This window comes from Equus quagga, chromosome 1, assembly GCF_021613505.1.
Source record: "Equus quagga isolate Etosha38 chromosome 1, UCLA_HA_Equagga_1.0, whole genome shotgun sequence".
In the NCBI taxonomy this organism is placed as follows: domain Eukaryota; kingdom Metazoa; phylum Chordata; class Mammalia; order Perissodactyla; family Equidae; genus Equus; species Equus quagga.
In genome coordinates, this window is record NC_060267.1 from 43,192,134 (window position 1) to 43,207,555 (window position 15,422).

At 38.7% G+C, this 15,422-nt stretch overlaps 1 protein-coding gene across 1 annotated transcript; it reads left to right on the forward strand.

Moving 5' to 3' along the window:
* The first annotated feature begins 11,653 nt into the window (after positions 1 to 11,653).
* Positions 11,654 to 14,998, forward strand: MGP (matrix Gla protein). The gene is made up of 4 exons (XM_046645849.1): positions 11,654 to 11,805; positions 13,260 to 13,292; positions 14,123 to 14,198; positions 14,621 to 14,998. The coding sequence occupies exons 1-4, from the start codon at positions 11,745 to 11,747 to the stop codon at positions 14,760 to 14,762; spliced, it is 312 nt and encodes a 103-aa protein (XP_046501805.1). The 5' UTR covers positions 11,654 to 11,744; the 3' UTR covers positions 14,763 to 14,998.
* Positions 14,999 to 15,422: the final 424 nt, after the last annotated feature.

Sequence of the window (15,422 nt, forward strand, 5' to 3'; positions counted from 1 at the left end):
ATATAAATGATATGTGGTCTAGTACAAGTGATGTATATGCAAACATATAAATATGCACACGAGAACTGTTCTAAGTCAGGTTAAGCCAAAGGCATGCAAGCCCAGGGGACCTCTTGGGATAAGCCACTTGACAGCTCTGAGCCTCCATTTCCCCATAAGAACTTTATAAAAATAAATTATATTCCTAGCTCAAGATAATATTTTAAACTATATTTTGTATCCATATACATATATGAATTCTTATTATAGATTTGTTTACTTGTTTGCATACCTTTTATTCCTGGTCCTCTTTGAAGAGGACTAAAAATAGCCTCTTTTACGCATATATTCTATGTATTTTTTCAATTTTGATGTATGCCATTAGTGGAAATTTTTTCCTTGAAGTATCGTCTAAGCCCTAGACAGTTTAAATAATAGGCTATCTGCCAAGCCCTGTATAAATTTATTTGGGTCATCACTGAAATGTTTCCATATCTTTTCCTTTCTTGATCTTTTCTTTCAGGACACACAATACGCCTTAGGGATCTTTAACTGCTGTGTGTTTGAATAATTAATTTTAATCTCACAACATATGGAAATCATTCCCACAAGTCAGCCTTGCCAAACCTCTTCACGGCAGCCAATGTTGTTGTTTTCTTCTTGTACAACAGAAAGAAACGCTGGCAAGAAGAGCAGTGAGTCAGTTTTTTGACTTATCTTTGAGCATACACAGGAAAACTCCCAGCCAGATGAACTGTGCATGGCCCCAGAAGGGGTGAGTGCAGATACAAAGCACAATACGAAGACCAAATGTGGGGGCTGAGAAATCCAAGTGAAGGTTGCCAGACTAGCTAGCTCAGGTCAAAATTGACCTCCAGCTGTTCCGAGAACATTTTAACTTTTGCACCGTTGTCCATTTGATTTATTTCTGGCTCCAAAATATTAAGTATTTAAACACTGCTTTTCTTGAGAGTCCACAGTATAGAGAACAGCCAATATCTGTATCTGAGCTCCTTCTCGTTCCCAGGAATCTTTGGCTTCAAAACACGTAGCCCCACATATCCTTCATCTCTGGCTGCTGACCTTGTGAGAAAGTTCATATGTCACCGTCATCTCAAGACGGGAAGAAAGGACCGAAACTCACTCCAACAAATACATCAAACTTCTGGGAAAAGACAAAATGGTACCAAATTTTCTTCCTTTCAGCTATTCAGTAAAAGTTCAGTGAATGCAAAAATTTGCATACATAGAGAGAGGAGAAGCTTTTGAATAGCCATACTCTCTTTTCTTCATGAATTAACTTTTTTGATGATTACTTATAGATAAGACACATATTTTTCCTTTTCAGACAAAAAATTGTGCTTTTGTTCAAGCTCTTTGACATAGATGAGAAATGTTTTGGTCCACTAGAAAAAAATTGGAAAAACGGAAGAAATGAGATAATATTTAATTAATCAATACTTATTTTTCATTTTTAGTTTAATGAAAAAAGAAATTGAATTAACAGTTAATTCTGCCCTTTAGCAACCTTTCATATATTCTTGTTTTCTTTCCATTGAACTTCTTATATCCATAATCCTCCAAGGTTTGGTGCTGTGCATGGGGTCAGTTTCTTTCTAAGATCTCATGTTGCAATGTGCAGCTGCACTCCAGGAGTTCAATGAGAAAAATCTAGATGTAAAGAAAAGCACATAAGGGGAGAATTTACATCCCACACACGGCAAGGGAGCATTTCTTGTTTTACTCTTCCAGAGGAATTCTTGCTATTCAAGTGATTTTCCTTGAAGAGAGTGTATACTTTTTCATGTATTTACCCTATAACTCAATCTTACAATGTTATTATCTGGAAACTTTCAGGAATATTGCTGTTTTATAAAGAAGATAAACAGCTAATTTAGCAGTTGGATTGCTACATAAGAAAAAGGTAGAGAAAACAGGAGTGAAATAGCATTTTTTCCCTTCTTTAAGCATACTGTACAACTAGTGTTTCAAATCATAGCAATTTCCTATCTTCACAAGCAACTGAATTTTTACTTCCATTAAAGGGTAGGGATATTTTGAGTATGCTTCGGGAGCCTGCTGGAGCGGATGGTTACGGGCAACTTCATTGAGCTCTTGTGGTTTTCAAGCACTGCACTGGGTTCACAGATAAGACAGTGTCTATGGAACTGGGGCCACAAAGAGGAAGAGAACACAATCCCTGCCATCCATTAGGAGTTTAAAATTCAGTGTAGGCCACAGTCGTGCCAGCAGACAATTTCAGTATTCTGTAATGAAATCAGGTAAGAGCTATGAAAGCGTTCATAGGGTTACTATGAGGACACACGAGACGCATTTAACTCAATATGTGAATTCAGCAAGGGAATTCTTTCTTCTTTCAACAAGAAAGGATTTGGTCTTTCTAGAGATGACAGTTTCCTAGATAATGAGTTGGAGTCTAGCGGATAAATGGCTCTGAGGTGGAGGAAGATGGGGAGACTGGTGACTGTAGCATCAATAGCTGGGGAGAGGATGTGTGGCAACGTGGAGAACAGAAATACCTGTAATTCAAAACAGAAGAAGGTATAGACTAGTGAAAAAATAAAATAGAGCGCTAAGGGAATGTTTAACAGAAGGGGAAACAACCCATTTGGAAAGCTGACTTAAGGAAGACATCATGAAGTAGGTGGTATTTGATATAAGCCTTAAAAGATGCCCAGGGTTGCTATAGACAGAGACATGGAAGCAGAAAAAGAGAGGATAATGAGCCAAGGTGTGATGGCAACCACTCAGGGACATCTTAGGAACCAGGTGCTTAGGTTGGCTGGGGTATTGGTTACACGCAGGGAAACAGTGAAAGAAAAGAATGGAAAAGACCGCTGGAAATAGAGGGAAGGGAACATTTAATGAGCAACCACTATATTGCAGACACTGGGTATTTTACAGGGTGATTTCATTAAATCCTTACAACAATTTATGTAAAAATTGTCTTCCCTCGCATGCTACAGTGAGGAAATGACTTATCCAGGGTCACATAGCTAGTTAGATTTAATAACAATAGAAATATAACAATGGCTCCTTTCATGGCATGTTCACTCTTTGCCAGCACTGTACCAGCTGGATGCTCGCATGCACTATCTCCTTTAATCCTCACTCCAATTCAATAAGCTACTTTCCATTATCGCCTCCATTTCTTTTTAAATCCAAAAACCCTGAGAATTAGGGAAACAGCAGAGATCACTAAGTGACAGAGTAGGATTCATATTCAGTCCTACTGACTCCAAAGCCCACGCTCTTTTCCACTATCTATTATGTCACCAGAGAATTAGGGATGCATTTAAGAAGGATGTTGTCTTAATTCAAGCAGTGAGCAGCTGTCGTATGTTTTAAAGACAAAAAAGGTCCAGAGAATCTGCACTTCAAAAACCTCTTCCACCTCACAGTCTGATGCAAGAGTAAGACAAACAAAGTTCTTGCCAGAATCTCATCCTTACTAATCCCACACCCCGGCCCATATCCATTTCACCTACCCTTCTATTGCTCTCTCAAAACAAAACGACAAATTACATCACATCTTGTTCCCTTCACTTTATCTTCCATTCCTTTTGATCCCGTTCTTACTCCCACTCATTTATCTCCTAACTGAAAGCCAGAGAAAGAACTCCAATGAAAAATCCTTTCATTCCCCCAACAAAATAAAAGTCTCTTTCAAAATTCCATAGTGGCAGGAAATAAATAATCTAAGATGTTGAGAAAGACGGAAAACACAGAGAATGATAAATTGGAAGAATCAGAGTCGGGGAGAACCCACCAAGATTCAGACAAGCACTGGTGATAGGACTGCTGAAGCGAACGCCAGCACACAGGGTTGAATTAACTTTCCCCGGGTCGCCCCAACCCACATTTCACTGTGCTATTTTCCATCACAATTCTATCAGGGAGAAACTGGATGTGGAAACAATCTCTTATTTCAAAACCTGTTCACTTATTTTGATCAGCGGAGGCATGTTCTGCACTAAACCCTCCCTGATTATTAACCTGGAATTTTTCCTTTGTGTCTTCTCTAAACTTTCTTTTTCTGAATTTCATCCTATTTCCAGAATTTGCAATGACTAGAGGATGAAACAAAGGAGAGGAACTGCAAAGTTTCAGATCTCTTCTACGAGATTTTTCTCTCACCGACCAAAGCCTGGCTGCAAATCTTGCCTTTTTTGTCCCAAGCCTTTCAAAGCATATCAATGTCCAACTCAAATGGATAAGGTTATGTGACTATACTGAGAAATAACAGCAGACAGGATCTACTGGCAGGCAGTGATTTGAATGGAGCTTTTGCAAGGCATCTTGCTAGTGGTTTTCAGGCCCAGGGTGGATGTCCAAACACCAGTCAGCCCTGGAACACCACTTGCAAAACAGCATTAAGAACAGAGTGTTCCTTCAAACACTGGATTATATAATAATTTCTCTATCTTGTTTATATATTTCAAGGATGAAATAATCTAGAAACACAAAATTATAGAAATCTATTCCAATTTCTGTTTGAAAAGGAGAATTAAATGGTTCATTCAAAAGTCACACAGGCATTGCGTGGCACTGTCAGAACTAAACTGAGCTCTTCCAGCTCCCACTTTGGTTCCCATTGGATAAGATCTTGCTGATTCAATCATCCCAACTTTTTGCATTCTCTCTGCTTTTGTCATCCTCGGCAATCTATTCCTCAGCTCTTGGGGGAAAACAGAAGTAACACTAAACCAATGGAGTTAAACGAATCTTTTTAAAATAATATTTGTTTTGTGTGTGTGTGTACTCCATGGCATTACATGCCAGCCATTAATTGAGGTCTACGTTTATTTTTTTATTTAATCCATCCAAGCATCCATGAGTCAGATTTATAAGCCCTAACTGTGTCACTGAGAAATATAAGGCTCAGGAATTTAAATGACTTGTCATATGTCACACAAGCAGTAAGTGGCAGAAGAAGAAATCAAATCCAGGTTTTCTTTTTTTTTTCAATTTTATTGAGGTATAATAGACAAATAAAAATTGTATATATTTAAGATGTCCAATGTGATGATTTGATATACATAAACATTGTAAAATGATTATCAAAATCAAGTTAATTAACATATCCATCACTGTACATAGTTACCCATTTTTTGGCATGGTAAGAACACTTAAGATCTACTCTCAGCAAATTTCAAGTATATGATACAGTATTATTAACTATAGTCACCATGCTATACATTAGATCCCCAGAACTTTCTCGTAGTTGAAAGTTTGTACCCTTTAACCAACATCTTCCCATTTCTCCCACCCTCCAGCCCCCAGCACCACCATTCTACTCTCTGCTTCTGTGAGTTCAACTTTCTTAGATTCCACATATAAATGAGACCCTACAGTATTTGTCTTTCTGTGTCTGGCTTATTTCACTTAGCATAAGGTCCTCTAGATTCATTCATGTTGTCACAAATGGTTTTTACAGCTGAATAATATTCAATCGTATTCATACCACATTTTCTTTATCCCGTCATTTGTCAGCAGACACTTAGGTTGTTCCCACAGGCTTTCTTACTCCAAAAACCAAACCCCTCAGCCGGAAGAGTTATTTACCTTCTACAGATCCTTTCTTCACAGTCCAATCTAGCTTATGTGATGATTGTTTGTCTAAGGAGATACCAAAATTATGGAGGGGATACCAAGATGGAGCGAAGATGAGGCTGCTCACTCCCCCTAATTTGTTTGTTTGTTTGTTTTGTTTGAGAGAGCAAGAGGAGAGCAGGTAAAAAAGATACAGTCTGAAATGCAGAGGAATTTGGTAGATTTGATTCATGCAGCTACCAGATTTTCTTCTGGTCAATCTATTACCTAAAGTTAAAATCACTTTAAGAATGTTTTAAATTTCCATTTACATGAAATACCTTAGGATTAGATACCAGGTCCATCCAGACTGAAAAATTTCACAGAGTATATTTTCATTTCTCATGTCAACTTTAAAAGTCACCAGCTATGTTTAACTTTTCTTAATAGCAAATGTTATCATTACTATGTTTACTTAAGTCCCTCTTAAATCACCCACTATTTAAAGCTGTTGCACTATCTTCTCTAAAACTACTTCTTAAAACTTATAACTGTGCTCTCAGATTCCTGTGTGCCATGATTTGATGAGTGAAGCTATCAGCCTCTCCCTTTCCTTAATGTTTGACAAATACTAAACATACTCCTGCTCTGCTTCCTTCTCCTTCAGAGAGACATCACTTCATCTTTCTCACATCCTATCTCACCAGTCCTGCCTTCAAGTCTCCTGTTTCTTCCAGTCACCAATATCTAAACTTCTACAAGTAACTTAGGTCCATTTCTTGCTGTTATGCATTTCCTGAATGTAGGAAGGAGTATTTTTAAGGTGATGAGTTGGAATAATGAAAGGAGAATTCAAGGATGTGGCAGACAGTGGGATGATGGTGGAACAGATCTGAAAGTGCTGTTTCCCCTCCAGTGGAGGCCATGCTTCTGAGGGAGAAATATTAGATGACCAGCGTTTCCTAACTCCATGTCCAGCCAAGACAGGGGACAGAGGACCTGTTCTCTATTTTACTTGAGTTGAGGGAACATGTTGTGAATTGAGCCTGGATTTCCAGTTTTGCTTGAGGTCTAAGTAACTGTGGAAATTGACTTTGTAGACACTGCAGAACCTATATTCTTATACAAAACCAGACATAGTGTCAGGTGACAGTCAGCAAACATGAGTGTTCATAGACCGTGATGAGACTTGTTGATTCCCGAACTAAGATGAAAGGTTTTGGAAAGCAAGATGGTTGAGCTACAGCTTGTCTGGACAACATACAGAATGTGTGCAGAGTACTGGATAGAAAAATAAAAGACTTGCGTTCCAATACCAAATTCATCACTTTCACAGATTTTATAAGTCATTTAACTATCTGGGCTTAAGTGGTAATATGCAAATCTTTAATTCCTCTTGTCCTATTTAAAGAACTTTGAGAATTAGCATTTTAAATATGTATATCTTTGTATAATTTTATCTTTAACTCTGAAACTGCAGACTCTAGGATCCCTGTGGCCACATTCACAGAATTACTTAAGCAGGTGTCAGAAACTTGGGGAATATTGTGTGATTGTATCAGTGGTTAAAATCCTATTCTTTGAAATCAAACAGCCCTGGTTTGAATCCTGCCTTTGCCATTTAGTTTCTATATGACCTTGGATAAAATATAACTTCTCTGAGCCTTAATTTTCTCATATATAATGTGGATAGTTATACTCAGTGTGTAGGATGATTACCAGAAGTAAATAACACAATGAATAAAAAGTGATTAACACAGTACCTAGTACATAGCAAGCTCTTGATATGTGATAATATTACTTAGATAGCTGTATAATTATTATTTGATATTTGACATCTTATTTAAAACTTGAAGCTTTTAGTGGAAAGGAAGAGCATAGAGGAAATGATCTATATTGGAAGAAAAGAAAAATTACAGCTGTTCTAAACCAGGAGCTCAGTTTATTTAAAATCCAGGCTTCTCCACTTTTCCCCAGAAGTTTCTGCCCACGATTCCCCAGATGGTCCTCCCGTACCTGAGTTTGACAAACATTTATTTTCACTTAGTTTAGCTAAGGCAAATGAAGAAAAGGACCGAGGGATTTGGTGCTTGGGCAGCCATGTCAATTAAGAAATCTGAGCTGTAGAATCCAGTCAGGGGACTTCCCTTAAAAGAACAGAATGAAGTGGTCAGCACTGTCCCATGACATTGGCCAGATCTCTCTCTCATTTAGTTGCCCTTTGATGTCCTAGAAAGTGATTTCTGTTTTTATTTTCAGGGCTGCTGCTTCCTAACTCTTCTCTCCTTTGCATTTTTCCTTTACTGGTAAAGAGTAAGGGTTTTAGTGCTGCCAGTAAAATAACAATACGAACTCATAAAACCAACATTCTGTAAATAAAGCTGAATCTCATGGAATAGCAACCAAAAAAAAAAAAATCTTTCCCAGAGCCAGGAAAATTCCTTAAAGAGACAAAATGCCTAGCAGTCTGAAAAAGAGTTAGAGAAAAGATAAGCTAAAACAGAGAGAGGAGGAGGTAGAATTGATGTGGAAATACATTACCTTTATTATTGCTGTGCCATTATTTCAGTCACAGAAATACAACAGAAAAAGGATAACTCTTTTGGTATATCCTCCAGCAAATGCTTTTCTGAGAAACTTCTCCCCACAGTAATTCCTGGCAGCTCTGCAAACTTTCCCTCTCCTCCATTCTCTTGCTGAATTCAGAATCATCTGAGCTTGTTATCCGTGCTTTTTTCAACGTTCTACAAACAAAAATGCTCCTGAGTGCCCCAAAAATGTTCAATCTAATGTGAAAGCATATCACTTGGTCTTCTCTAGGCCAATTTCTGGCTAACCAAATTTTTTAAAAAGAAGAGCCACTAACGAAATTTGTGATCTAAGAGCAGACTTGATTCACAAGGGTAGGGTTCATATCCGTATTTTTCTCCACTATATTTCCAGCTTAGAGTTGGCACAGAGTAGATGCTCAATACATTTGTTAGATGGATTGATGGTTGGATGGATGATGGATGGATAGATGGATGGATGATGGATGGATGGATGGTTGGACAGACGGATGGATGGATGAATGGAAGAATGACTAAAACCATGAGGTTAATTTGGTTCTGTAAGGCACAGTCTTGCTTCTCTTTTCCTCCTGAGAGCAGGTGGAATAGGAGATCTTGTACTGCTCTGTGGCTTCTCATGCCTGGGTTATACCACACTGCCAATCTCACATGAGGAGATTTCCGTACAATCTAAACAAACTGGCAATCATGAGGCTGTCTCTCTCATACTTTTGTTGTCACTTCTGGGAATGTCTTAAATATTCTCCCCATTGAAGAATACTCCTCTTTAGTTAGAGAGAAGTATCTATATAAATAACTTTCATAATTATCTAAAACCCAAATATAAGTTGGAGCTTCATGTGGTCTAGTCTTTACAAGATATCCCACTTAAGAAAATAAAACTAGCAGCCAACATTAATTAAAAACAATTTCAATACTTTCTGGCAATTCTCAAACAATACTTTACAATCTCAAACAATCCTATTCATAACCAAAGCAATTCTTATTTGTCTTTTCCCATGACTCACTTTTAATAGGTCTCACAGCCTGCAGCTTCCTCAAAACTTTTCTCTCTACCTAGAACTCAATCCCAACCTAAAACTCCCACCCAGCAAATTAAATCCATAAAGCTCTTCTCATTTCTCCTTCTGCACTTTTTTCCACCTCTATTTTTTTTCTCTTATCTCTGATGAGTCAACCTTGGCCCTTTTCAATACAAAGCCGCCATCAAGTTAGTCCAAATCCTCTTTATAAAAAACACATGGCTGGAGTTGGCACATACAAAATTGTCTTTCAGTAATATGGGAGAAGAGAAAAAGAAGAGCTCTGAATTCTCACACATGTTAATAGTTTTCATGAATCATTTATAAATGGGATTTAGCACAGAAGAACCCAGGAATAGATGGAAAACAGTGGAAAGGAAAGATGAATGACTGGTGAGAGACAGTTCCCAGCAGAATGTGTTAGCCTTACAAACAGCAAGATGATACAGAGAAATGCTTAAAATTTAGGAAATCCAGTGGAAGCAGTGATAACAAAGACTTGTGAAAAAAGACAAAGCTTAAGTTGGAAAGAGAAGTATAAGATTTTCAAGGTTGGATTGAAAGAGTGTAAAAAGGAACCACTGTGATGTCAGAAGGCTGACAGAGCACAGCTGCCATGTGATCTGGGGAGTAGAAGAGACATTTAGAACTGGTTGGAAAAGACCAGGTTAACTTACATTAGAAAGCACGTATCTATGACTGGAAAAGAGAGAATTCTCTTGAATTCTGAAGATAGAGTGGCGAGATGAATAGCCTACACATTTTAGGAGTAAAACATCAAAACAAAACTTGTTTCATATCATATTAATTTGGGGTTAGTGACTAAGCTGAGCACATATAAAATGCTACATGAGCAAACCGTGTCTAGCTTGTTGCCCCAAAACCATGCAGTGTAGTAAACTGACTTTTGCAAATATATTGATTTGGGTGATTTATCTTGGGAAAAGGCCACAGAAGCCAACATTGAGAGCAAGTCCATGATTTAAAGAGGGGAACAACCACCAAGCTTGTGAGTAGAAACTGTGATGGTTGAATTTATCAGAGATGAACATATATTGTCTTCTTTTTTAGGTATTCTTTAAGATTTTGTCACAAAGGCTGTATCTCTTAATATGGAAAAAATCTGGAAGGAAAACCTGAATTGTATGGGTCCCTCAGAACTCACTAATCCTTCAGATTACAACTGAGTTATTTCCTTCAGCAGAGTATCTTTTTGTATTTATAAAAGCTCTTTACAGGGTGGTGTTAGGAGGGAAAGTCCATCCCAAAGAGACAAAAAGAATAAGGCATGAGGCCTAGCTGTTTATCACGGCTCCCTGAAACAAATCATTATTGAAAAGTAGACCCACCCACTCCCAGCCCAGCCCTTTTGCTGTTGTCCAGCCCAAGAGTCCGAGGTCCTACACTTTTAGCACTTCTGCAATCTGCTGCTTTGTGACTCAAGTCTATTTGTATGGGACTCTTGGGTACCCAGGCAACAGAGACACTCTCAGAAAAGATTTTCTGATTGTCCAAGAGACAAAAAAAAAAAAAGCAACCAAAAGCGTTCTGTCTACAAGATAACCAGAGGCACCTATAAGAAAAGAAACAGCATTTCCGGTCCTAAAGGTATAGTGGAAGTGTATGTTTGTGAGAATCTGTGTTTGAGGATACATGACAGCTAAAGAGCAAAGTGAATGGTAAGTAGCTCTTACTTACCTCCTTAGGAAGACGTCTTGTTTGTCTCTAGATCCCCCACAGCACCTAGCACAGTACCTTGCATCTCATCTGTCACTCACTAAAAGCATATTGAATGAGTTAATTATCAAGACAATGCCTTCAGAAAATGAGATGAGTACCCTCTTATCCTTGCTGCGCTTTAGATCAGTGATATTCAGCCTAAGAGAGCATTAGGGCACAGGTTTGGACTCAAGTCACAAAACCGGATGAGCGAGTTACAACAAAATCAATTGAGGAAACAGAATTCATGGGGTCACTGTACATCTTTACCCTACTGAGCTCTTGGAAAAATGCAAATGGTACAATGTTACCAGGTGATTGCCCAGTTGGTCCAGGATTCACAGTTCAGCCCTACTGGGAAAATAAGTCTAAATTAGAACCAGCATAGGAAGCGAAGTCCTTTCTCCCCCCAGAACCTTTCATCCATCCACCTGGGGATTAAGCAGAACACTATGGCTCTGTCTGTGGACCAAACCTGAAAGGCCCGCAGTCAGGGCCAGAAGGGTAGATCAGAGGAGGAATTAGAAAGGCAAACACGTGTTTGCGGCAACTCCTTTCTCCATGGACTTTTGCCCAGGTCTGGCCCCAAACATAGGGTGGCCACAACTGCTGTACCAGGGCAGCATCTGGCCGTAGCACAGCCAGGTCCCGGAATGAGGGAAAGCTGCCCACTCAGAGTAGATAATATCTGGAAGGAATGAATATTTGGGAAACGTCCCAGTGCTAGTTTAGTGCCAACCAGTCCCCACCTTCTCGGGCCTCCTCCCACTGGTTCCTCCCCTTTCAGCTGCTCTGGTTCATATAAAAACTCCACAGCCTTTCACTCACGGCCTGAAGGAGCCTCCCTCCCCACTGCTGCCGCACAAGACAGTGAGAACGACCCACAGGACCACAGAGAGACATGAAGAGCCTGCTCCTTCTCTCAATTCTGGCTGCCTTGGCCATGGCAGCTTTGTGTTACGGTGAGAATCCTTTCTCCTGGCGTTTCTCCAGTTTTTCTTTGCTGCCTCTGACTTCAGTTCACTTTGATTTTTCCTCCACCTCCTCCACTTCTTCTCTCTTTCTCTATTATAATCTTAAAGTACCATCAATTTAACCTTTCCCAAGCCCCATGGACATTCATCCGTTCCATCAAGTTTTTTTTGCATCTTAAATATCCAGATTCCTGTATTCAACTTATTAGGCAAGTTCTTTCTATGGTAAGTCACTATGCACCTGGAAACTTCACTATTTCAGAAAGAAGATAGCCAATTATTGGCCCCTGAGATCTCATTTTTGAGGATATTTATTTAAACTTTGGTTAAAAAAAATGGTTAAGGATATTGATTGAATCACTCATCTTTAAGAAAATGAGTTTTCTCATGAAGTCTTAACTATAGCCGTCTCTGGGGACAGAACAGTCTCGTGGACGTACTACGTTTGTTCAGTGGATTTATTTAAAAACAAAGTTTTACATTTAAAGAACCTCAGAGAAAAATAGGTTTTATAATTTCTATTGTGAAAAGATAAATTTTGCCTGGTTTCTGCATGTTGTTAAATATATTTCTGTCTGTTCAAAGCTAATGAAAGGAAATCTGAAGCAAAATTATTTAGATTGTTCGGTTTTATGCTCCAATTATCTGGATATTTTAGCCGTTCTTAAGCCTAAATTATATTAACAACCATGTGTATTTTGCTTCTTATTCTTGAAATTATTCACAAGGTTTCTGCATCTGAGGATTTGGTTTCTTTACCTCCTTTTTAACTTTTCAAGCAAATTCACTTGCTTGCAAATATAAGCTTCTTATTGCCAAATTTACCTGCTGTGCTCAGGAGAGTGGGAGAAAGAAGAAAACTTTTGCTTTGACATCATCTCAGTTCTTTCTCTGAACTGGCCTTGTGTCTAGTTTGAGTTGTCAGCTGGAGCCAGTGGTTTCTGTGGCTGCCAATTTAACACAGGTTCTGAAGAGGGTTTTGGAAGCTCTTAGAAACTTGTCTTGGTAAAGCCCAGCTGAGCATCTGCCCAGCCTGCCTGGAAAAATCTAGCTGTTTTCTAGACCCTTCTGTCCCTTCCTCAGCCCTGCTTTCAGTTGGGTCCCAAATTAATCAGAGAAGAAGGCTCTCCAGAGACTCACGTGCAGCGCTTAAATTGTCTTATTTCACTGGCCTGAAAACCAGAGAGCCCTTGGGAAACTGTAGCCAAGACTGTTCACCAGCTCCTCCAACATCGGAAAAACTAAAGCACAGAGATATTCACCACAACGACAGAGCTAGAGAAACAACCCAAAAATCCTAAATGCCTGAAATTTTTAATAACCACATCGCTAAATCTATTTCTCACATCTTTTTGACTCTTCCCTCTCCCTCCTTCCCTATATTTAGACTACTGCAGTGGGTGATAAATAACAATAAAATGAATCTTTGTTTTTAATTTCAGAATCTCATGAAAGCTTGGAATCCTATGAACTTAGTAAGTGAATATTCAACTTCCTTATTTAAATCTCATGTATTAAAGACTCTCTCCCTCTTCTCAAACAGACAAAGTGGTAAGATATATAACAGGGAGGATAAAGAGGGCCTCTTTTGGAAAACTAAAGTAAATTTAAAAATCAAATAACTATAAAAATCACCAAATGAGCAATTTTTTAAACTTGAAGTAGTGTAATATGGCATTTAAACTGCATTCAACATACTTAGGATCCATAAAATCTCAATTGGAAATTTTAAGTTGGCACCACATCAACTACACAGGTGGAAAACAAGGAGAAATAATACATGGTAAAGTACAGAATGGGAGGCCGAGTCAACTGGGAGACCACGGACGCCAGTCCTATATTGGATGCTATTGACTGTCTGGATTTATAAAGACTGGGTATTGGAGAAAAATAACGCATCACTCTCATTTTTAATTTTTTCACTATTTTTATAGTGTTTACACTGTACATTTACTGGTAATCTGAAGTTTTGCTTTACAAGTCCTCAGGACAGAGAGAATTTCTCCTCAAAGGGATTAAAAACACACTGAGTAGGAATACCAAAATTGAAAGAGGCAAAGGGATAGCCCAAAGGAAAAACAAACAAGCAAAAAGTCTCCAAGACACAAGTGTGGGTTATTGATTTCTTTCAATCAGGCAGTTTATGAAATCTGCTCTATCTTCCCCTTGATTTTTCCAGATTCCTAGTTACATGAAATGCCTGGGTTAACAAGCTTTCAAATATATTTGTGTTAGGGAATATTCATGGAAATATTTTCAGCTACTGATTCCCTAAAACTACAACTATTTTACTTTCTGTTTTAAGATCCCTTCCTTAACAGGAGAAATGCTAATACCTTTATGACTCCGCAGCAGAGATGGAGAGCTAGAGCCCAAGAAAGGTGGGTAACAAAACTTGACGGGGTCGGGGTGGGGGGGAAATAGTTTTTCCCAGTGTAGCATCCCAGATCTGAATGGAGTGAGAGATAGATTTTTCATCATATATATTATTTCTAATTGTATCCCAAAATCAAAGAATTTAATAACAATATACAAAACAGCTGAATCTCTCGGAGATTATTTAATGAAAATCTAGGAGATTATTTAATTCTCAGAAAAGAGAGGGGGGAAGAGGGAAAGGAGGATAGAAAAAAAAATTCCCAGTTTCACCTTTCCTCCCTGCTTTTCAAATATCTCTTAATATTGGCGGCAAATGGGCTATTTCTCTGCGATTTTCTTATTCTTTCTTTTTTTCTTTTCCTTTTTCTTATTTTCTCCACTCTCTTTCTGCTTCTCAGTTTGTCTCTTGTTTTCCTCTTTCTAGGATCCGAGAAAGCACCAAGCCTGCCCATGAGCTCAACCGGGAAGCCTGTGAGGACTTCAAACTTTGCGAACGCTATGCTATGGTTTACGGATACGATGCTGCCTACAATCGCTATTTCCGGCAGCGCCGATGGGAAAAATGAGATTGGGAAACGTCTCTTTCTTTCCAGAGCCTGGTGCCTGGTTTTGTATTCCCTTGCAGTAGCATCACTGAACTATATAGACACACACAAATTGCTTGTTTCTTAAATGTTCTCGTCTGGCTGCACCCGTCCTTCCTGCCCGCATCGATGAGTAGTGAAAGTGCAGTGTAGTGAAGGTTGAAGGGGAGTTAAGATGTGTAATTACTACACAATAAACTTCTGGTTGGATCCTTTCATTTTGTGAGTCTGATTCTTCTGGGAAAATGCTGAGATGTTTAAATCACAGCCGTCTAACCCAGAATAGGAGATTCTGTCAGTCATGTTCTAGTGTCAATCAGAAGCAAAACTATATAGGAATAATGAACTTTAGAAGACATTCACCCAGCCCTAATTTGTCTAGACTGTCTCTGCCTTGGTATCAGTAAATGATTGCTTTCTATTATGTGTTTTCCAGGATTTTCAAACATCATAGACACTTAACCATTTTATTTTCCTGCTCCCAAACTTTAAATCGCTCCTAAATTCCTTCTGTGTGTGACTCTGTATCCTGGCTCATCACCCTCATGTGAAAGTTATCAGTTCCTAAGATGCTACACTTTCCACTCTTACTTATACGGAGAAAATATTTGCTTTCATAATCACCAGTGATGTTAAAATGAC